The sequence below is a fragment of the Oncorhynchus tshawytscha genome, linkage group LG02 (assembly GCF_018296145.1).
Source record: "Oncorhynchus tshawytscha isolate Ot180627B linkage group LG02, Otsh_v2.0, whole genome shotgun sequence".
NCBI classification, from domain to species: Eukaryota; Metazoa; Chordata; class Actinopteri; order Salmoniformes; family Salmonidae; genus Oncorhynchus; species Oncorhynchus tshawytscha.
In genome coordinates this window covers 49,387,519-49,411,317 of record NC_056430.1, presented here as the reverse complement: position 1 = coordinate 49,411,317, position 23,799 = coordinate 49,387,519, and the positions used below count along the sequence as shown (strand labels likewise).

The 23,799-nt window shown below is 40.9% G+C and overlaps 1 protein-coding gene across 1 annotated transcript; it reads right to left on the bottom strand.

Annotated features, from left to right (window-relative positions):
* Window positions 1-4,887: 4,887 nt before the first annotated feature.
* LOC112214220 (protein-glutamine gamma-glutamyltransferase 2) lies at window positions 4,888-23,510 on the bottom strand. The gene is made up of 13 exons (XM_024372817.2): window positions 23,300-23,510; window positions 16,887-17,066; window positions 15,500-15,718; window positions 14,338-14,456; window positions 11,998-12,126; window positions 11,659-11,836; window positions 11,310-11,445; window positions 9,053-9,156; window positions 8,539-8,778; window positions 7,290-7,565; window positions 6,841-7,001; window positions 6,347-6,483; window positions 4,888-5,289 (listed from the first exon to the last, which is right to left on the bottom strand). The coding sequence occupies exons 1-13, from the start codon at window positions 23,307-23,309 to the stop codon at window positions 5,142-5,144; spliced, it is 2,037 nt and encodes a 678-aa protein (XP_024228585.1). The 5' UTR covers window positions 23,310-23,510; the 3' UTR covers window positions 4,888-5,141.
* Window positions 23,511-23,799: the final 289 nt, after the last annotated feature.

Sequence of the window (23,799 nt, the reverse complement as noted above, 5' to 3'; positions counted from 1 at the left end):
ATAAATAGCTCTCTAAGGTATGCAATTACTAACATGACAAGAGGAACTGATGATGCACTACCCAATTTCAAAATTGCACCTTGTGCATTCTACTATTACAACTCTCAAGAGTAATTTTAAAGTCGGACTGAGTTCCTGCACCCCACTGCCGACCCCTCGTGCCCCCTACACATTTTGGGAATCACTGCTCTAAAGCATGTCTGGAAACGCTGTAGAAATCCCAGCCTAGATGAAAACACCACCCAAAATGGAAACCCTTAAGTGATTAATGCACCAAAATTACACAAAAGCTGCAATGTTGTGTATGTGCTGAGGGCAGGTTAGAGTTATCTGAGGTCATTGGTATAACTACTTTCAGACTAAGTTGTTTGTGTTAACACACTTGATTTACAACTTATACTTGCACTTATTTTGCTTGTTTTCAAACAATCAAACCCTTAAAAAGCTAAACATGAAGTAAAATTGTACAATATCTTCTATAACTTGAAGGTCAAATCCGCATTTAGGGAAACTGTGCCAAAGCGCCTTTTTGTATTTTTTTGTTGTTGTTGATGAAATGGAGGATTGTCCGGTAGTGTGGTAAAAAAGATATCTGTACATATTATGCTGTTTTATTGCGTGTGCAATGATGTCCGAGGGGGGGAAAAAAACAGTGTTCTTTATTTGCAGTAACTTCTTAGTTGTGGCATTATCCCAAACGGACGTAGCAGTTTGACCAAATGAGGATTCTAGCTTTAAAGGGGCAGTTTGGGATTGGTACTATCAGAACTCAGGATAAGACCCAGATGCAGACAGCGCAAGTCACAAATGTTTATTGAGCCAAAAACGGGGCAGGCAAAGACTTGTCCCTGTGGCTAACTTTTCTATGCACAACGAAATGGAGGTTGTCGTGGAAATTCAGTACTGAGAGAGACTTAGTAATTTCTTCAAATAATCATCTTTATTTAATATTGATTAATTATTGCAATAATGAAACCGTCAGCCCAAGAGTCTTGACTGTTGGACCGAGTGCTTGAATCATACAGAGAATACTGTGTCTTTATATACCAAACTTAAAAGTGTTTCAATTATGGCTGGCTCCACCATTCCCAGATAGATTGGGGGTGCACCATGAGCCACTTTGGACTCATCCTGTCTTTATCTGCCCTGGCGTTATCTTAACCCCCCGACCCTGGCCTCATTTCCCAGGCCAGGATGTCTAAGGACCACTGAGGCCTTTGTTCTACTCCTCTCTATCCCAGCTAAACATACACCATATCTTGTCTATGGAATGCAGGCTCAATCAGACCAGAGACATATGTCTCACATGCACCACTAATCATAGAATGGAATGTGGATATTTGGTTTCTTATCACCGAGACATCAATCAGTTGTCAGCTTCAAGCCATTTCTAGTAAAAACCCATGTACTTGACACCCAGACTAGCTGCAGGAAGCTGGAGTTGACACCATAAAACTCAACATTAGCAGGACGGAAATACCTTACTGTTTGTTAAGTAAATAAAAATGAAATATCCACCAAATAAGGTGAATACATAATATTTCTATCACAAGGTCCATTTGTAAGAACCAACTATCAGAACCTAACCAGAACCAGACCATTACATCCAGATGTCCTGCTCAAAATGAATTATTGCATTTGTTTGCATTTTCCCCCTGGATCTGATTTACGTTAGCATTTTGCATGGTATGTCAAATTATGGATTACTACCTTTTCTCAATGAGGTTAAACCTCCCTGAAATAACTGAACCAAGGCCGGGGGCCTGTTTTTTAATCAGAATGCACATTGGCAGTATGGCGGAATGGCACCCCAATTCTTCATGGCATCACCATTCAGTGGAAAACAATAAGATGTACACTACCGTTCAAAAGTTCGTGATCACTTAGAAATGTTCTTGTTTTTGCCCATTAAAATAACATCAAATTGATCAGAAATAATGTAGACATTGTTAATGTTGTAAATGACTATTGTAGCTGGAAACAACAGATTTTTTATGGAATATCTACATACAGTAGGCGTACAGAAGCCCACTATCAGTAACCAGCACTCCTGTGTTCCAATGGCATGTTGTGTTAGCTTATCCAAGTTTATCATTTTAAAAGGCTAATTGATCGTTAGAAAACTTTTTTGCAATTATGTTAGCACAGCTGAAAACAGTCCTTCTTTAGACTAGTTGAGTATCTGGAGCATCAGCATTTGTGGGTTCAATTGCAGGCTCAAAATGACCAGAAACAAACAACTTTCTTCTGAAACTTGACAGTCTATTATTATTCTGAGAAATGAAGGCTATTCCATGAGGGAAATTGCCAAGAAACTGAAGATCTCGTACAACGCTGTGTACTACTCCCTTCACAGAACAGAGCAAACGGGCTCTAACCAGAATAGAAAGAGGAGTGGGAGGCCCCGGTGCACAACTGAGCAAGAGGACAAGTACATTAGAGTGTCTAGTTTGAGAAACAGACGCCTCACAAGTCCTTAACTGCCAGCTTCATTAAATAGTACCCGCAAAACACCAGTCTCAATGTCAACAGTGAAGAGGCGACTCCAGGATGCTGGCCTTCTAGGCAGAGTTGCAAAGAAAAATCCATATCTTCGACTGACCAATAAAATAAAATATTAAGATGGGCAAAATAACACAGACACTGGACAGAGGAAGGTTAGGAAAAAAGTGTTATGGACAGACTAATCTATGTTTTAAGGTGTTCGGATCACAAAGAACATTCGTGAGATGCAGAAGAAATGAAAAAATGCTTGAGGAGTGCTTGACACCATCTGTCAAGCATGCTGGAGGCAATGTGATGGTCTGGGGGTGCTTTGGTGGTGGTAAAGTGGGAGATTTGTACAGGGTAAAAGGGATCTTGAAGAAGGAAGGCTATCACTCCATTTTGCATAGCCATGCCATACCCCGTGGACGGTGCTTAATTGAAGCCAATTTCCTCCAACAGGACAATGACCCAAAGCACAGCTCCAAACTATGCAAGAACTATTTAAGGAAGAAGCAGTCAGCTGGTATTCTGTCTATAATGGAGTAGCCAGCATAGTCACCGGATCTCAACCCTATTGAGTTGTTGTGGGAGCAGCTTGACCGTATGGTACGTAAGAAGTTTCCATCAAGCCAATCCAACTTGTGGGATGTGCTTCAAGAAGCATGGGGTGAAATCTATTCAGATTACCTCAAATTGACAACTAGAATGCCAAAGGTCTGCAAGGCTGTAAATGCTGCAAATGGAGGATTCTTTGACGAAAGCAAAGTTTGAAGGACACAATTATTATTTCAATTAAAAATCATTATTTTTAACCTTCTCAACGTCTTCACTATATTTCCTATTCATATTGAAACTAATTCCATGTATATTTTCATGGAAAACAAGGACATTTCTAAGTAACCCCAAACTTTTGAACGGTAGTATACCTGTGGATTGTTCAATGTGAAGGGACTAGTTATATAAATAATTCCATGGTGTGCTAAGTGTTCATCAAGATGAATTCTACTATGGACTGGACTAGTTTCCAGGTACAGGGAGTTTTTACATGGAGCCAATGTGCGTTCTCATGTCTTGAATCAGTTTTGTGGAATGATTTGTATCTCTGGCTTCTTCCAATAATCTCTAGGTTCTGCCAATGTCTTACTATTTCATTTTTGTCAAGAAGATGGAAGTCAACCTTTTGTCCTCCCCAACAAAATGCTCAGTATTTGCCAAAGGATTACTGATAGCAAGCCACATTTGGTAATGTTGCTCTTCATTGTACAATCACTGATGAAAGGTTTATATGCAAAAATACAAAAGTTCTATATTTCAAAGCTTTGCATGCAAAAATGTATAATCAGAAACTCCTTTATTTGCCAAGTATATTTACACATACTCAGAAATTTACTTGAAAGTATTCAGACCCCTTGACTTTTTCCACATTTTGTTACGTTACAGCCTAATTCTAAAAAGTATTCAATTGTTTTTTCCACGCTTGGCATTCAGGCCAAATAGTTAGAATTCACACAATTATCAAGAGAGAAAGTCTTTTGTCATCCCTACTGACTCTGATCTGGCGGCTCACTAAACACAAATGCTTTGATTGCGGTATTATGTCTATGCTTACCGTTAAGTAAATAAAAACAAGAAAATGGTGCAATCTGGTTTGCTTTATATAAGGAATTTGAAATGATTTGTACTTTTACTTTTGATACTTTTTCCACCATTGAAATAAATGGTTTCGTCAGACCAGAGAATCTTGTTTCTCATGGTCTGAAAGTCTATAGGTGCCTTTTGGCAAACTTTGGGTGCCTTTTACTGAGCAGTTGCTTCCTTCTGGCAACTCTACCATAAAGGCCTGATTGGATGAGTGCTGCAGAGATGGTTGTCCTTCTGGAAAGTTCTCTCATCTCCACAGAGGAACTCTAGAGCTCTGTCAGAGATACCATCGGGTTCTAGGTCACCTCCCTGACCAAGGCCCTTCTTCACTGATTGCGCAGTGTGGCCGGTCGTCCACCTCTAGAAATTATTGGTGGTTCCAAACTTCTTCCATTTAAGAATAATGGAGGCCACTGTGTTCTTGGGTACGTTCAATACTACAGAACGTTTTGGTACCCTTCCCCAGATCTGTGCCTTGACGCAATCCTGCTTCGGAGCTCTACAGACAATTCCTTCGACCTCATGGCTTGGTATATGCACTGTTATATAGCCAAATTGTGGGCCTTTCCAAATCATCTCCAATCAATTGAATTTACCACAGGTAGACTTCAATCAAGGTGTAGAAACATCTCAAGGATGGTCAATGGAAACAGGATGCACCTGAGCTCAATTTAGAGTCTCATAGCAAAGGGTATGAATACTTATGTAAATATATATATATTTTTTTCATACATTTACAAAAATATCTAAAAACCTGTTTTCGCTTTGTTCTTATGGGGTATTGTGTGTAGATTGATGAGAAAAAGGCTGTAACGCAACAATTTGGAAAATGTCAAGGGGTCTGAGTACTTTCCGAAGGCACTGTATAATCCTAACAAACAGAGAATTTGTTTATCTATAGGTGATAAAAGAGATAGATCTTGGAGTATAAAAATATGCATAGATTGTGAAACAACTGTATGTCTTTGTCTTCACTGGGTTTTATGGAGTGCAGGCTCAGGGTGGGTCCTCTACTAGCCGATGATGACATTCCTGTAGCCCTTGACGTGACACAGCTTATTGCTGTCAAAGTCGACCACCAGTTTCCGTTGGCCTGAGTGGGTGGGCGTGAAGTAGATTTTGACCTTGGCATCTTGCCCGGGTTCCACCGTGGAGTTAAGCCTAAGGAAGGTACACATTTAGAAGTTACTCTATCGACATACTCTGTAACACTATCATGCTGTATTCTCAGCATAACTGTTGAGACCATTGATCTTGTTTTCATGAACACCTTGGCTATCAATGGATGTCTTTAGCTAGTGTGATTGTAATAATTTAGCTGAGTTGACCAGCCAGGACTGTGTATGTATTGCTTCACTCTCTACAGTATGCTTTCCATCCAGCCATATACATATGTGTGAACTAGAAGTTACTTTGGATTAAAATATCTGCTAAATAACCATATTCATACATCCGTATAGGATATCTAAATCTGTCATCGGAGCTTCTCAAACTCATTCAAACCTGTCTTTATGATCAAATCCCTTCATATTCTTTGCCTCTAGGCAGTTGTCTCGATTACGTAACACCACATTGAGCCAAACATCTGGGGATCGCAAGTCAACCAAACCCTGTCATCACCACCATCGGAATGCTTGGATATCCAACTCTGACAAAGCGATGCTCTCAGAAACCCAATGATTTTATATATAGTGAATAAATCCAGACAAACATTAATTAACTGGTGAAACAGCTCGCTTTTGCCTAGCCAACTCCCTAGTCTTTGAAGTGAAAGTGTTACTTTTTAAATCAAAACACTTCTTTGAGAAGCTTCATGAATTGTGGCCTTGGCAAGACACTTGGATAGTTTTAGTCTGCTTGATTTGTAGATGGCTGGGAATTCAGTATCCACCTTTAGCCCTAATAAGGCTCTGACACTGCTTTTGACATGTACGCGTTAATGTCTTCTACAGACATTTCTCTTATCATTGACTCCAACTACCAAAGCATGGACATACACCACTCGGTGACCAGACGATTATATGTGTATGAATTACATATGGTTATGGACATACCTGACAAACTACACTAAATGGCTATACCCTTTGACCTTTACTAACGTGTACTGTGTACACAAAAGCACATGTCCTGTTGTTAGTGTTTGATATACATGGGACTTGATCTGTTATCAGTCCTTATTGGACATAACGTAGATGTCACACTGCCATGGTTGTCCTACTTCTCAGTGATGATCTGTCCTCCGGTGAGGTTGGAACCTTCCACGGTGAAACAGCAGTTCTGCAGTGGTACTGGCAGAGGGTTCTGTAGAGTTATCTCAGCCACCAGCTTACGGTTCTCTTTGGGTTCCCCAAGAATCTACAACGTAAGGGACATCACTTAATGCTCTGAGACGTTGCATTTCATCGGCTAGAGAAATGTTCCATCGATACAAATCTGACTCAAGCTTGCGATGCCAGCTAGAACCATTCTTTTCACATGGATATCTTGTCCTAGCATGAGTACTTCCAGGCAACTTTGTTTTCTTGGAACTGTGGTTAATCTACTTGGCTTGGGACCAAATGTTTGAAACTTTGATTCCCAAATCAGACTACCCCGTTGGTTATGCTGTATCCATGCATTAATTAATAAACTATTCAGGTTAACGATTGCATTTACACATTTTTATTGTATGCTTAAATCTTGTTTTGTTAAGTGTTGCAGTAGTGACCGTACCCGGACTTTGATCTCAGGATTTTCCAGTACAATGTTCCTCACAGCAAGGTAGGCCTCTCGGGTGCCGTAGTCTAGGAGCAGAGCCGCCAGCCGGATCAAATTGTCCTCAGTGAGGTTCTCGGCATACTTGGAATAGTTCATTCTCAGAGGAACTCGCTTCTCTGGAGAGAGACATTTAGCTTAGAAAGTGACACACTCACAAAATCACAACTTCTCACATCTTGCCATGTTGACATAGGCAGAGACACAAACCATTGGACATTTTGCATTCATTGACATAGATACACAGTTAGCATTAGACAGTGAAAGAACATAAAGAGATACATCAGTACACAGTCTTATACTCTAAATGAGCTAGGTGTAAATGATAATCAAATCCAGAAGTAGATACAGTATATCACACTCATACATTTATAGACTGATCACTCCATTCTACAAAGCCAACTGACCTTCTCCAGGTGCCAACTCTACGTTGAGCAGGTCTTTGAACCCACAGTTCTCTCCCAGAATTCCGTTGTAGGACACAGCTCTGGAGCCGAACACCAAACGGCACTTTTTCCCATTCGGTGTGTTATTCATAACCACGGCGAACACGTCAAAGTCGCAGCCCTTCTTCATCTCCGCAGAAACCTTGATAGCGATAAGCAGGCCAGCATTTGTTTGCTGCTGCAGAAGTTTGTTCTGGTGGTTGGCTTTTGTAAAGGCCTCCCTTTCCTCGTCAGAACCTGGGGGCACAAGAAAAACTAAAAGTTACACATGCTTTCATACTGTGTATAGCCTCTGATCAACCCTGACACATTCAGGGAAGTATAAGAACTTGTTTCCAAACCAGAGTAGTCCTTATTGTCCTTCACCACACTCTCTCAGATTGTTCACTATACGAACAGACTATTACAAATATTGATACATAATATGTGATTTTCCTATCTGCTGTCTTGGGTGGCATATCGTGGTGTAATGTGACATTAGTGTGTCCTGATGCCATGTTACAGTGGTGTGTTTGTTAGTTTGTCCATTTTCAGTCAGTGTGGTGCAGTGGTGTGTATATATCATTGACCCCCAAGCTTCCCGTTTCCTGCCTTTTCACTCACAACCTGAGGCGAATTCAACAAGGCTTCTGTTGCGGCGAAAATGTTGCCGGAGTAACAATTTCCGTCGAACAATTAACATTCTAAAATGTTTTGGTGAAACATCAAACAGCTACTTTTTGTAGTATCACTGTGGCTTTTTAGCGACAATATTCAAACAGCAAATGGCTTTGCTATTCCTACTACACGTAATAGAAAGCCTACATGGTCACTTGATTATTTGTAGTAGCAGTTTAGACCGAAACAGACGGTTATATTCGCCGCTCACGTCCTTCTCAGACCGTTCACTAATGTTAGCGAACGTTCACAGCTAACACAAGACAAATGGAATATGTGAGCTAACGTTCACAGCTAACACAAGACAAATGGAATATGTGAGCTAACGTTAGCTAACGTTCACAGCTAACACAAGACAAATGGAATATGTGAGCGAACGTTAGCTAACGTTCGCAAACAATTTCCCTTGTTGAATGCAACTCAGGTCAGCACTTGTCTGACTGTTGGTCACCCTACATAATAGGATGCCAGCCATGCCTGGCCCTATTGCCACGCTGCAAATGCTTATCAAGTATTGCGGGTCCTTATTGTCTGTTGTAGCGAAGCTCCCTACCCTCAGGGTACTTGTACAGGTGTGTGATGTCCTCTCTCCTATCACTGCCCACACTCTTCGTGCTGATCTTCAGGCCCACTTGGACAGAGCTAATGATTTTCTCTGTGCTGCCGTCTTTGCGCTTCATAAAGGTGTGCACGTCAGCGTTGACCTCCGCAAACACAAATGGGGCATCATATTTATAGGTGAGCTCGCCCTCCTTGATGGCTTTCAGTGGGATAGGGCCGCAGCAGTAAACTCCTGAAAGAAAGGGATAGTGAGTGAGTGGAAAAGTCATATAATCTGCGAGAGAACTGAAAATTACACGTGTTTAAGTCTTATCTTAAGGCATATCTTTATGTCTACTAGTAAAATATGTCGATTAGCGCTTTAGCCGTTTCTACACCAAATCCCAATACGTAACTTTAATGGTATCAGGGGAATCAATACACATTTGAATTGGGGTCAGGTCCTTTTATGGGCTATTCTGTATTTGTTGGGGTTATTATAGTTGGTGTTATTCTCAATGCCTTACCTTCACTCTTCTCCTGTGGTGTGGGGTCCATGGCCTGCCAGCCATCATAACCTGGTTTAAGGTCAGGTCTGGTCATCCAGTTCTCAACCCAGCAGTGGTAGTTCCTACAAAGAAAAAATACCAACTCTGGTATGTTTCCATTGTGAATTAATCAGACGGACAAAAAAAGACAACCTTTCGATCCAAGTTGGAGCACACCAGAGTTGCGGACATTCCTTTCCGCTTTGATATGCTCCTTTTTGCTTCTGTCCTGCAACTGATAAGTTGGATGTGTATATTTTTCTTTCTTTTTTTATAGTTCCTACAAGGACACAACAGCCAAATCAAATTGTATTTGTCACATGCGCCGAATACAACATGTACCTTACCGTGAAATGCTTACTTACAAACCAACAGTGCAGTTCAAGAAATAGAGTTAAGAAAATATTTACTAAATAGAGTACATTTTTTAAATAAAAAGTAACAATAAAATAACAATAACGAGGCTATATGTGCAGAGGTACAGGTTAGTTGAGGTAATTTGTACATGTAGGTAGAGGTAAAGTGACTATGCATAGATAAGAAACAGCGAGTAGCAGCAGTGTAAAAACAAAGGGTTGGGGGGTGTCAATGTAAATAGTCCGGGTGGCCATTTGATTAATTGTTCAGCACTCTTATGGCTTAGGGGTAGAAGCTGTTAATGAGCCTTTTGGACCTAGACATGGCTCTCCGGTACCGCTTTCCATGCGGTAGCAGAGAGAAAAGTCTTTGACAATTTTTGGGGCCTTCCTCTGACACTGCCTAGTATAGAGATCCTGGATGGCAGGAAGCTTGGCCCCAGTGATGTACAGGGCTGTACCCACTACCCTCTGTCGCGCCTTACGGTCGGATGCCGAGCAGTTGCCATACCAGGCTTACCAAGCATACCAAGCTCTCGATGGTGCAGCTGTAGAACATTTCTTGGTGTGTTTGGACCATGATAGTTTGTTGCTGTTGTGTACACCAAGGAACCTGATGTGGACACCAGGAAACTCTTGACCAGCTCCACTTCAGCCCCGTCAATGTTAATGGGGGCCTATTTGGCCCTCATTTTCCAGATGTCACATTGTTGTTAGGCTGTCTCACCGGTGATCAGGTCTACCACTGTTGTGTTGTCAGTAAACTTAATGATGGTGTTGGGGTCGTGGGTGAACAGGCAGTACAGGAGGGGAAAACGTAAGGGGCCCCAGGATCCAGTTGCAGAGGGAGGTGTTTAGTCCCAGGGTCCTTAGTTTAGTGGGCACTATGGTGTTGACATCGCGCACCAGCTGTTATTGACAAATAGACACACACCCCCAGCCCACTTCTTACCAGACATAGCTGTTCTGTCCTGCCGATGGACAAAAAACCCAGCCAGCTCTATATTATCCGTGGTTTCGATCAGCCACGACTCAGTGAAACATAAGATATTATAGTTTTAATGTCCCGTTTGTAGGATAATAGACCTTTCCAGATTGCTGTCTGGCAAAAGAGCAGGACATTTGCTCATATATCCTCCGGAATGCTTTGACTATTTCCAGATTGTTGGCTAAAAGGCATGAGTAAATTTAATCTATTCTACATAATCGGCAAGATGATTTTCATCTTAAAATCAGAAATGACTGTATTTTGATTTTGTATTTTTATTTTACCTTTATTTTACTAGGCAAGTCAGTTAAGAACAAATTCCTATTTTCAATGACAGCCTAGGAACAGTGGGTTAACTGCCTTGTTCAGGGGCAGAACGACAGATTGGTACCTTGGGAATTGATCTTGCAACCTTTCGGTTACTAGTCCAATGCTCTAACCACTAGGCTACGGTGCCGCCCCATATAGCATAACCGTTGAAAACTGTAAATATACAATCATTTACCCCCAAAATATACTATTTAGAATGTATTTCTACAATACGTTTCAGTTCATTTACATCTTAAAACACATATCTTAATCAGAAATTACTGTTTTTCTTCCTGTCATTTTAGCCTGCCAAAGCAGTTAATATCTGTTACCGTTTTTGTCACTCTGACTCTTAATGTAAATGTCTGTATATTAAGATTTTGACATCTTTTGATGTCTCTTTTCAGTTAATGTTTGGCACCCTGTGCTGCCATACTTTTGACTGTGTTTTTATTTATTCATTTTTTACAGTGAAAAACTGTATTTTCCAACTATATACTGTACAACATCCTCTAGCTCTGTGTTGAATTTGTTTTTAGTGGAAATTCAGTCACTCATCAATTTGATAGTCCTGAGTTCTCACCATATCATGTCTCTCGACTTCTGAACAAGTTGTCCGTTCTCATCCACATAGCGCTCTATCACCAGGTTACTGTTGGTGTCATGGGCTGAATTATAGTTGGTGACCACTCGACAAGGGATGCCCAGGGCTCGTGAAACTGATAGGGCAGAGAAATAATGTACAGTTAGCCAGTACTACTCATGAACTATAGTACTACAGATTTAACATATGGCATTATAAACACATTGTACATAAGTAATTCATAGAATGTGCTACTTAACGTGAATTGTACAAAACAAAACATTTTTATCCTACATGACAATACAGTATGTCAACATGCTGTTAGCGTTTCTATGCGTTCATGTCTAACCTGAGCAGGCCACTGCTGCAAACACCCAGCATTGGCCAAAGCGCACAGGTTGACAGGCATTTGTGTCCCAGTTCCGCAGGATCTCCACACTGCCCTTCCATGACAGGGGGCTCACCCCACCGTCATAGTCGTTGGTCCACCTGCCCAGCAAGACCCCTTTGTCATCATTACAGTTCACCTGAGGGACATGGACAACAATGGTCAGGCTCTTCATTTCACGTGAAATTTGCTTTGTTATTTTGAGCGGTGCCATTTGCCATCTATGTTGAACTGCTGTATGCACTGTAGTGTGTAATGTAGTGCATGACAGGATGGGAAACCCATTTGATGTGATCTCACCATGGCACTGAGAACTCTGGACACATAGATTGGGTTCTTCCTCCCTGAAGCGTCTTTCCCAGGGTTACGCAGGCACTTGGGGTTCATTTCCAGGATTCTCAGACAAGCTTCCAGGATCCCATCCTCAAACTACACAACACAGACAAAACAAACAAGGAAATATTGACTACAGATGTAGCATCTTAATTTGATCACTCTTTTGTTGCTCAAATTTTCCTACACCACAGGAAATGCAGATTATTTTTGTGATTTACAAAAAATGACTGAAAATTCATACTGACACACAGTTAGTTATGTTAACAGTATTGCACTTTTCATGTAGCCTACTTTTGGTCAGCTAATATCCTAACTACCAATCAAACAACGTTATGAACCAAATGTTCAAATTATGTTTCTGCAGGATTATTTTGCTATGACAACATACCTGTACTGTAGGTCCAATTTAAGGTCCTACATCTGTACATGCGAATATATTGAAGCGACATCTCAAGACATCAGTCAGGAAGTTAAAGCTTGGTCGCAAATGGGTCTTCCAAATGGACAATGACCCCAAGCATACTTCCAAAGTTGTGGCAAAATGGCTTAAGGACAACAAAGTCAAGGTATTGGAGTGGCCATCACAAAGCCCTGACCTCAATCCCATAGAACATGAAAAAGTGTGTGTGAGCAAGGAGGCCTACAAACCTGACTCAGTTACACCACCTCTGTCAGGAGGAATGGGCCAAAATTGACCCAACTTATTGTGGGAAGCTTGTGGAAGGCTACCCGAAACATTTGACCCAAGTTAAACAATTTAAAGGCAATACTACCAAATACTAATGGAGTGTATGTAAACTTCTGACCCACTGGGAATGTGATGAAATTAATAAAAGCTGAAATAAATCATTCTCTCTACTATTAATCTGACATTTCACATTCTTAAAATAAAGGGGTGAACGGACCTAAAACAGGGAATTTTTACTAGGATTAAATGTCAGGAATTATGAAAAACTGAGTTTACATACATAAACTCCCGACTTCAACTGTATATATATATATATATATATATATATATATATATATATATATATATATAATATAGGGCTGTAAACCTGTCACGTTCTGATCCTAGTTCTTGTGTTATTTCTTTGTTTTAGTAGGTCAGGACGTGAGTTGTGTGGGTATTCTATGTTTTGTGTTTCTAGGTTGGGTTTCTTGTTTGGCCTGATATGGTTCTCAATCAGAGGCAGGTGTTAGTCATTGTCTCTGATTGGGAATCATATTTAGGTAGCCTGTTTTCTGTTGGGGTTTGTGGGTGGTTATTTTCAGTCTTTGTGTGTCTGCACCAGATAGAACTGTTTTCCGTTGTCATTTTGTGTTTTTGAAGTGTTCAGTTTTCCATTAAAAAGATGAACACTAACCACGCTGCGCTTTGGTCCTCTCTATCTCCAGATGATAACCATTACAAAACCCAAACAAAAAGCGAGGTGTAAACCTCTAATAAATACAAGGTACGAGACCCGTAAAAACAAGTGCACACTAACACGGTAACATGCAAACCGATACAACAGAGTACAGGAAATCCATTCCAGGTGACTACCTCATGAAGCTGGTTGAGAGCATGCCAAGAGTTTGCAAAGGTGTCATCTAGGCAAAGGGTGGATACTTTGCTTAACACTTTTTTGGTTACTACATGATTCCATATGTGTTATTTTATAGTTTGATGTCATCCCTATTATTCTACAATGTAGAAAATAGTAAAAATAAAAAAAAAAAAAACCTTGATTGAGGAGGCGTGTCCAAACTTTCGACTACTACTGTATATATTTTCTAAATGGAAGTAAACATGCAAGAGTGAGCAAAAGGTCAAATAATGATCAAAGGATTAGAAGTCTTGCTTCTTGACTTTGATTCCCTCCTGAAAATAACAGGCACAAATGCTTAGTGATGCTGCATGCCAGTTACCTGCAAAAGAAGTATGCAACTATGACACACACCCATTAAAAACAGAGCTGTATCAACAACGGAATCTAGGTCTCGATATCTCACAGTGGGATTATCATGATCTGTCAATCATACACTGATTGAACCAATGGAAGTGTATAAATTTGGAAATCGATTAGCCTGAAATTGATTTCTCCAGTCAGCAGTTGACAGGATGTCCCACCCATCACAAGTTCCTCTGAACTCTATTTTACCTTTTTACTTTATTAAACTTGTCAGGCCACTGATACGTAAATAGGCAACACTATCTCTATTTTGAATGTTAAGAGCACATATTTTGATAACGGACTATTTTTCCTTATTGGGGGTAAGCTTGGGCCAAAGTGGAGCTGATAGCACTTGTGTTGGTGTTGGTACCTGGCCAAAGTTCCAAGGTGTAGGGATGAGGTATTTCCAGCTGCCTCGGTAAATGATACCATCTTGAGCCAAGACGTACTCCGTCAGTTTCTCCTCACTGTCCATGTACACCACATCACCTGTTGCCAAGAGACACAAATAATACTGTAATGAGGTATCGTCCTCCATGGAAAAGACAAGCTCCCAAAATAGTAAATGGAATGAAGGATGCCTCATTATGTGCTTTGCAGTAAGAAAACACTATTTCAACATGCACAGGGTTTATTGAAGGTAGATAAACATTTTAAAGCTGCAGAGAATGGATATGCAAGATGCTCTTTGAATAAGGAAGTAGTCTATGGCACAGTAGATGTAGATGAAGAAATAAACAGAATAGTGGGTCAATTTCCGCAACAACTAAGAGCATTACAGTGCGAAGCTCAACTTCTCCTCTGTTTTGGTGCGCTGGTTACCAGGCTGTGAACTGCATAAAACTAACCATGCACATGTGCAGATACTGTGTCAGAGCGAAGTCTTGATTCTCTCTCATCTCAATATCTGCGCTGCTGCTCGTGGCAACGCCATTTGCTGAGTGTACCTTTTAAAATGCCATTTTTTGCAATATTTATTTAACCAGGTAACTTGACTGAGAACACATTTTCATTTACAGCAACGACCTGGGAAATAGTTACAGGGAAGAAAGTATGAGCCAATTGGAAGCTGGGGATGATTAGGTGGCCATGATGGAATGAGGGCCAGATTGAGAATGTAGAACACCGCCAGCAGTGGGATGCAGAATGGTATGCTGCTGGCTCAAACATGCATGGTAGAATTGTCTCTAATTAATGAGACTACCTGCTGTTTATTTACTTTGTTGCCAATTGGGACACAATTTCTAAGTGAAACATGCATTGTAGATATAGCACATAGTAGGGCAAAAAAATCCATCCCCATTCATCCCATTCATGATCATTATATCCTCTCCCAAACTACCACCCATCCATCCTGTTCTCCACACGTTGTGATCCTTCCACTGCTATAAGCCCGAATCTCTCCATTGATCATGTTCTCTGTCTATGTAATAGAGACATCTAAAGGCATTCCCTCGCTGCACTGTATATAGGCCCCACTACACTGAATGGATACACTCGCAGAGAGCATGACTCAAGGACTGTTTACCCACCTGTGCACCAAGGGTTATATAGCAGCACAAACTCCACCAAGCCCCCCTGACCCAGGGTCAAGCGCCAGCGTCCGATAGGCGCGTCCGGGGGGGAACAGATGGACAGGGACACCATGTACCCGGGGGGACTGGTGACTGCGGCACTCCAACGGGAGGTGTCGATTTGGTCAATCAGACCAAAAGAGGCCCGTGTGCCATACTGATCACTGGGCTGGGGACCTGGAAGAAGACATGGAGGAGAGAAAGGGATAGGGATGGAATAGGAACCGTTGAAACACAGAACTGATGTTTGTGAAAAAGAATACATTGACACCTTTCTGTTTTCTCAATGACATTCAATTCAGCATTGAAAATAGGTGCAAGTTTAAGTTTGTTCCATCTGAGCGAGTCTGGCCACAAGTCAGAGACCACTATGATGACACACCAAATTCGTTTCATGGATCCTTTTTGTCTTCTAATGCCTCTAAAGAGGAAAGTAAATCCAAAAGTAATGGAAACTAATCAGATTACTGAGTTTGGGTAATCCAAAAGTTACATTACTGATGAAAAGTTGGGACAATTAACTAGCAATTGTAACAGATTATATTTCGAAAGTAACATACCCAACCAACCCTGAGGGTAAATAATGGTAGAGGAGGCAACTAACTATTCTGCTCAATACTGGTATCACTGACAATTGGACCAGGCTAAAACAGTTTCCCTTTACTTAAAACAACATTAGACTTCACCATCATATTTTCTTCATCCCTATTGTCTTCTAGATCACAATTGCCATTGTAGAAAGTAAACAAGGTCCCAGTGTCAATAGAAACACACAATTATGCATTTCCATAGTACCTTTGACATTTCCTGGCAGACAAGACCCAGTTAAAAAATGTTCTCAATTCCCTGTTCAAAATCTAAACAGAAACTTAGTTCCAAAATATGTAAGGACATTTAAATAGCTACAGTGAATATCTGCTTAAATTTTTATTTGATTAAATTCAAACAGTCTATTAGGCATGGCAGCAACGTCTCCCCACTGGGCACAGATGTCAGTTCAACGAACGTTTTTTATTTACATTTGGATGAATTGTCAATTAATGTGATTTCAAAGTAAAATCAACAAAACCTGTCACCATGACATTGGATTTAGGTTAAAAGTTGGTTTTCTGTGTTGATCCAATATTTTTTAAATGACGTGGAAACAAAGTTGAGGGGGGATCAAGTCTAAATCTGCTCATTTGAAAATACCTCATGCATGCGCTGCTCCTTAGTGTGTAGCACCATAACAACAGACTATGCTCTATTTTGGTATTGTTTTAACCTATGATTTTTAAACAACATTGAGCTAGCGCCTTTCACACTGAATTGATGTCAGCTAACAACCCAGTGAAAACACAGTTACCTGTCTCCACGGTGAGGTTGAGTGCACTGCCGCCAGGCTTGTATCCCCCCGAGCGGAGGTGCAGGTTGATGGTGAACGGCTGGCCCCTTCTAACGATCAGCTGCTCCACCCCGTTGAGCTCCGTACGGTGGTCTGTGTTGTTGAACTCACATTCCAGGTCCCATCTGGCAATTTCCAGTGCTGGGAGATGGATGAGAAAGAGAGAGGACTGTGAGTGGAATGACCTCAGGATTGACCTCTTAACATCTACCCAGCCAGTTACAAGGGAACAGAATTCTGCTCGAAAGTTCCTCTGTTTGTTCTTTTGAGGGTATACTGTTGGCCCACCTTCATTATAGTATGGTTTAAGACTTTCTGACAAATGTGTTTGTAAAAAGCGCTATACGAATAACATTTATTGAATGGCTATCTTGGCGCCTCAGTTGTGGGCCAACCCTCCCCTTGCTTTTAGGACAGTAGGGTCTATCTAGACTTTCTATATCTTCAGCCAACTTGGCTCTTCTAATTTCTCCTGGCTCCCCCATCTCAACACTTTTATTGATTTTTTAAAGGTACGTTTTACACAAGAGAGAAAATGAGACAACGTTAAAAAAATGTGTCATTGCATGCTAGGCGAAGTGCGCAAGCAAATATTGTGCTCGTCCTTATCCCGCGGCCTCAGTTGTGACTAAAATCCCACCTTCTGATGTCCTGTTTATACAGTAGGAAGAACTACAGTCCCCCTGCTTCCTCAAGACAAGACAGTGTGTTGTTAAACAATCTTGGGCATTGAAAAAACTTGATGGAAAATGAACGTGCAGTGCCAAAGGTTACGCCCATTTAAACACTGACTGACAAGTGTTTCTGTATGTTTGTTTTTATTTACATGGTGCATTATAGCTTGGTGTTTTAACACTGACCCCTGTTTAACATTTCAAGTGTTAAGCTAAACACACTATATTGGGTCGCATCCTAATTGCCTACAGGACAACATAACGCCTCTTTTTCACACAAACAGCTAAGAAGATGAAGTTAAATGGACCATGTTACACAATCAGAGATATCTTCTTTAAGGTTGCTTTCCTTAGAGTGCTTGTACACCCTGGCCAGGATGCTACTTCTTGAAGAATGACAGGGGGCTAACATTTATGGAGCTTAAGACCATCTGTATAGTATATCGTCTACATTTTGCCGACAGCATGTTTCACACCTTGTTGTTTACGTTTATATTTTAGTCATTTAGCAGTCGCTCTTCTCCTGAGCGACTTACAGTAGTGAGTGCGTATATTTTCATACTTTTTCATACTGGGAAAGTGGGACTTAAAGGAGACAAACTTCAGTCGTCAGTCCAACTCTGGGGCATTATTAGCTCATCCTAAAGGGAAACATAGTAACCCTATTTTACTCAGCCATAAAGCATATCGGAGCTTGTGCTTTTGCATACATAGTGTAACGCTTGTCGTCTAGAGATAGAGAGGAGGACCAAGGTGCAGCGTGGTAAGTGTCCATATTTTAAATATTTTAATGAACACTGAAAACAAAACAATAAACAACCAACGAACAGTCCTGTAAGGTGCAACACAACACTAAACAGAAAATAACCACCCACAGAACACAATGGAAAACAGGCTACCTAAATATGGTTCTCAATCAGGGACAACGATTGACAGCTGCCTCTGATTGAGAACCATATCAGGCCAAACACAGAAATAGAAAATCATAGACAAACTAGCATAGACAACCCACCCAACTCACGCCCTGACCATACTAAAACAAAAGACAAAACAAAGGAACTAAGGACAGAACGTGACACATAGAGGCAACAGGCCTATAAAATGGATCTATCAATGTCATAATCTGGGGAGCATTACGGAGATTAATAGCAGATGAGAGGTGGTGAACCAAAATGTTGTTTTTTGACAACACAGGCAAAGGCTAAATCAATGTGATGGGAAACTGCAGTTTATTGCTGCGTGTCATAATCGCATTACATCATTGGTGTCAAATAAAATACATTTTTCTTAGCCACTCTAGCATTGTGGTATGAAAGATAATGTGCCATCTGAATTGAAAGGGTTTCTGTAGGTATGGTGAAGTTATTGTTGTTTTGGATTATTCCACTGTTTAATTATAAATCAATTATATCACTCTATTACAGTCTGTTAAAATAATGAATTGACAAAGATTAGTACAGGCTATGAGTGTAGGGAATGTGTCTTCCCATTTGGGTTGTCACATAACCCCATTGAGTGAAGCAACAGTACTACTATGAGGTCGCCATCTCCATCATGCCATCACTCTTGGCTTACCCTCCCTTGTTTTGCTTCCAGTCGACTAACCTTGACCACCCCCACGTCAAGGCCCATGCTACAGGCCTAGCAAAACTACTGGGCCAGCATAAATCCAATAAGGCCAGGGCTATGAAGGATCCTAGTCAGAAACATTTTTACAGAGGTGGGTACAGTAAATCCCAGGAAAAATGAATTCCATTCTCTCAGCTATTACAAGCAACTTACCCAGCCTAGTCATGAACGAAGCAGGTCTCTCTCTCTCTCTCTCCTCTGACAGTTGTAAAAGCACAACACTGTGTCACAAATGCCAGCCCACTCTCTGTTGGAAATGTGGTATTTAGTTTTTCCCTTCATACCGGCAGCACTGTGCACTCCTGGGAGTCAACACTCCTGGGCACTCCTGGGAGTCAATCGAGCACTTTGTGCATGTGTAGAGAGAGACACATTGTAAACAGGTGACACTTATTCCCCGTTCCCTAGCTGTTTACATAAAGCACATTGAACCAAACTGCCCCGCATGGCCCCAAAAGATGAGCGAATGCTGTAGTATGCAGCATGAAGCTTAAGCTTAGAGGCATTTAACAATGTTTCCTTGTACTATCATGGCAATAAAAACAGAAATACTTTACTCACATAAATATTCAGACCCTTTGCAATGAGACTCGAAATTGAGCTCAGGTGCATCCTGTTTCCATTGATCACCCTTGATCCCCAAGAACGCAGTGAACTCTATCAATCTGGAAGAATTTTGGAACCACCAACTCTTGGCCGCCTGGCCGAAAAGCAATCGGGGGAGAAATAAGATTCTCGGGTCTGAAGAAACAAAGATTGAACTCTTTGGCCTGAATGCCAAGCGGCACGTCTGGAAGAAACCTGCCAACATCCCTACAGTGAAGCATGGTGAAGGAAGCATCATGATGTGGGGGTGTTGTTCAGTGGCAGGGACTGGGCGACTAGTCAGGAACGAGGCAAAGATAAACGGAACAAAGTGCAGAGAGATCCTTGATGAAAACCTGCTCCAGAGCCCTCTGGAACACAGACTGGGGCGAAGATTCACCTTCCAACAGGACAACGACCCTAAGCACACAGCCAAGACAACAAATGAGTGGCTTCGGGACAAGTCTCTGAATGTCATTGACTGGCCCAGCCAGAGCCCTGACTTTAACACAATCAAACATCTCTGGAGACACCTGAAAATAGCTGTGCAGCGACGCTCCCCATCCAACCTGACAGAGCTTAAGAGGATCTGCAGAGAAGAATGGGAGAAACTCCTAAAATACAGGTGTGCCAAGCTTGTAGCATCATACCCAAGAAGATTTGAGGCTGTAGACATTGTCAAAGTTGCTTCAACAACTTTGTAAAGGGTCTGAATACTTTTGTAAATGTGATATTTCCTTTTTTTTAAATCTGAAAAACTGCTTCTGCTTTGTCATTATGGGGTATTGTGTGTAGATTGATGACAGAAAAACAATATTTAATCAATTTTAGAATGAGGCTGTAATGTAACAAAATGTGTGAAGAGTCAAGGGGACTGAAAACTTTCCAAATGCACTGGGTTGCAGTTCTTGACACACTCAAACTCTTGGGCCTGGGACCTACTACCATACCCTGTTCAAATGGCACATAATATACTCAATCCATGTCTTAATTGTCTCAAGGCTTAACAATTCTCCTTCAACCTATGTCCTCCATTTCATCTATACTGATTGAAGTGGCTTTAACAATAAGTGGCTTTAACAATAAGGGATCATAGATTTCACCTGGAGTCACCTGGTCAGTCGAAGTCATTGAAAGAGCATGTGTTCTTAATGTTTTGTACACTCAGTGTATATGTCAATATATTAGGCTTAGGTGTAACGGATGTGAAACGGCTAGCTTAGTTAGCGGTGGTGCGCGCTAAATAGCGGTTCAATCGGTGACGTCACTTGCTCTGAGACCTTGAAGTAGTGGTTCCCCTTGCTCTGCAAGGGCTGCGGCATTTGTGGAGCGATGGGTAACGATGCTTCGTGGGTGACTGTTGTTGATGTGTGCAGAGGGTCCCTGGTTCGTGCCTGGGTATGGGCAAGGGGACAGTCTAAAGTTATACTGTTACATAGGCATGGGTCAAAGTCATTCCAAGGACAAAATGTAGTGTGGGACAGTTACTGGTTGCATTTACAGCTGCTGTCATTTGCTATTAATAAAAGCTCAAATGTCCCTTAGCAACAATTAACTCCCCCTGAAACACAAGGGTGTAACATTCTTCAGATGTTTGCTATACGAAAACAAAACTGACAAGGTGCGAGAGACATCATAAGTGTCATCAGAAATGGTAATTCAGAAAAATGAAATGTTGGTTTTATATTTATAATAATCAAATGATGATCTATATGCATAGCGACGGGAAGTAGGGGTGCTGAAGGTGCTGCAGCATCCCCTGATGAATTGAAATCATTTTGCCATAATGATATAATTACTCCTGTCTAAACACTGACTGAATTTGGGCAGCACACATCCTGGCAATTTGACTGGTAAACTCATAGGTACGCTCAAAATGGCTGCCAGTCCGGACTTGAATGAGCACGGTCATTCTATGGGTTCCATTTTTATGGATTCTATTTCTCTTCACACTGTCAGTAAATAGCTAATAGGCTTTTCACAAATTTCAAAATATAATTGTGGGCAATACGTTTGGAAAGCAAACGCCTGCTGCTAAACAGAGAAGACTAATCTGTCAGTACACTAGACGCAACATTTTTTTTTCTCAACAACTCAGACGAACACCGCTGTTTTTCAAAGTAGCTCAAGCCTATCTTGAGACCATCACCGGTAGGGTGAGAAGCCTAGGCTATGAATATCCATGCTATCTTCATCATTGTGTAAGTCAGTGCCACTGGAAAGTTGATTTAGTAGCCTATTGTAGCCGATATATATATATATATATATATGTCCTCTTAATATTGTGCAGTCTGTATCTCCCTTCTTTTTATTGACCCTGGGCCAGGTCAAGACAAGGTCGTTTCTATTGATCTGTCTGACAGTGTCAGAGACACTCATTTAGGTCATTTGGGTAGTAGAAAAAAATATTATTATAATGTCATGTCAGCCTAAATGACTTACAATTGCATGAAATGGCCACATTTTTCTGGACCCTACTAAAAAGAATCCACATGTTTGTAAATCCTGTTTGCCACTAGCAAATGCATTATTAGAGAAAAAATGTACCCCACCCAAACTCACAAAACATCTTCTCATAGCTCTGTCTACTGTGTATGCACCATGTTAAGTTGGTAGTTATGGTTTAAGCATTGGCCATAGGAAAATATTTGTTGCTGGACTTTCACACCATTATAGCATATCCTAGGTCATCAAATGACAACCAGCAAAACTATTTGCTGTCATAATTCGTCTATGGTGGGTCAGATTTCACTTTGCCTCTTCAGTTTTTAGCGTTTTTTCCAAACAAAGCAATTATTCTCCAATAGCCTTATAAGGCAATATGGAAATGCTCTAAATTCTTCAAATATTTAGGAACCAAGTTGTGGCTCAGCCCTGCATGGAGTAATTTATTTTTGGAAGCAATAACATAACAATAACAATAACATGCGCTACTTTAAGTAGGATATGTTACTTGAGAATTTTTTTAAATTTTTTTTATTTCACCTTTATTTAACCAGGTAGGCTAGTTGAGAACAAGTTCTCATTTGCAACTGCGACCTGGCCAAGATAAAGCATAGCAGTGTGAACAGACAACACAGAGTTACACATGGAGTAAACAATTAACAAGTCAATAACACAGTAGAAAAAAAAGAGAGTCTATATACAATTGTGTGCAAAAGGCATGAGGAGGTAGGCAAATAATTACAATTTTGCAGATTAACACTGGAGTGATAAATGATCAGACGGTCATGTACAGGTAGAGAATGAGTCAGAAACAAAGAAAGTCTGCCACTGTGTAGTCTACATTTTTGTTGATATTGCAAAAAATGTATTTGTTGTTTTAGCATACTGAAACAGAAACATGTAATTCATAGTCGCTATCAAGTTCAAAGTTACGTTCAAATAAGCAATCAATTGGGTGATGCAAGCACTACAGAAGAAGATTCGCTGATATACAACATTTTCAATATAATATTATAAATAGTCTAGTTATTAAAATCTTACCTTGAGCCATGTTCGCGTTGATCTACAGCCGGACAAGAGTCTGGGGTATGCTGGCTGGCAGGGGATATTGGATGTAGGTTATTCTCAATAACTGTGTCTATTACACTGTGCGGCGCTATTCAGACTAAACGAAGGTCTTATTTGAAGTGGTCATGCGCGTCACCGAAATTCCTTGGAACTGTAGGCTACTCTTGCCATATAGCAGTGCACCAAACATTGCTGAAGGCGACAGCATAATGGTTGGGGAGTGACGGCGCTTCCCTAGAACCCCCGAATACGGGCGCTCACATGCATGGAAAGGGTGCGCTCGCACGTAAACACACACACACACACACGGGACACACACTCCACTGAGACCACTTATAGTTGCATAATTTACAACATTAATTTGTGTGACAATAGGGAATAGGGAAGTCATTTTCATGTATGTGTGGACATACTTTAATGAATAAAATGTAGGAGTGACTGACCGTTGATGTTTTGATAAGAAATCATTTGAT

Coding starts and splice junctions, on each gene's coding strand:
- LOC112214220 (XM_024372817.2), bottom strand. Junction 8,779..9,052: donor ACCACAGGAGAAGAGTGAAG/GTAAGGCATTGA, acceptor CCTTTCTTTCAG/GAGTTTACTGCTGCGGCCCT. Junction 7,002..7,289: donor AGAGTTGGCACCTGGAGAAG/GTCAGTTGGCTT, acceptor GTCTCTCTCCAG/AGAAGCGAGTTCCTCTGAGA.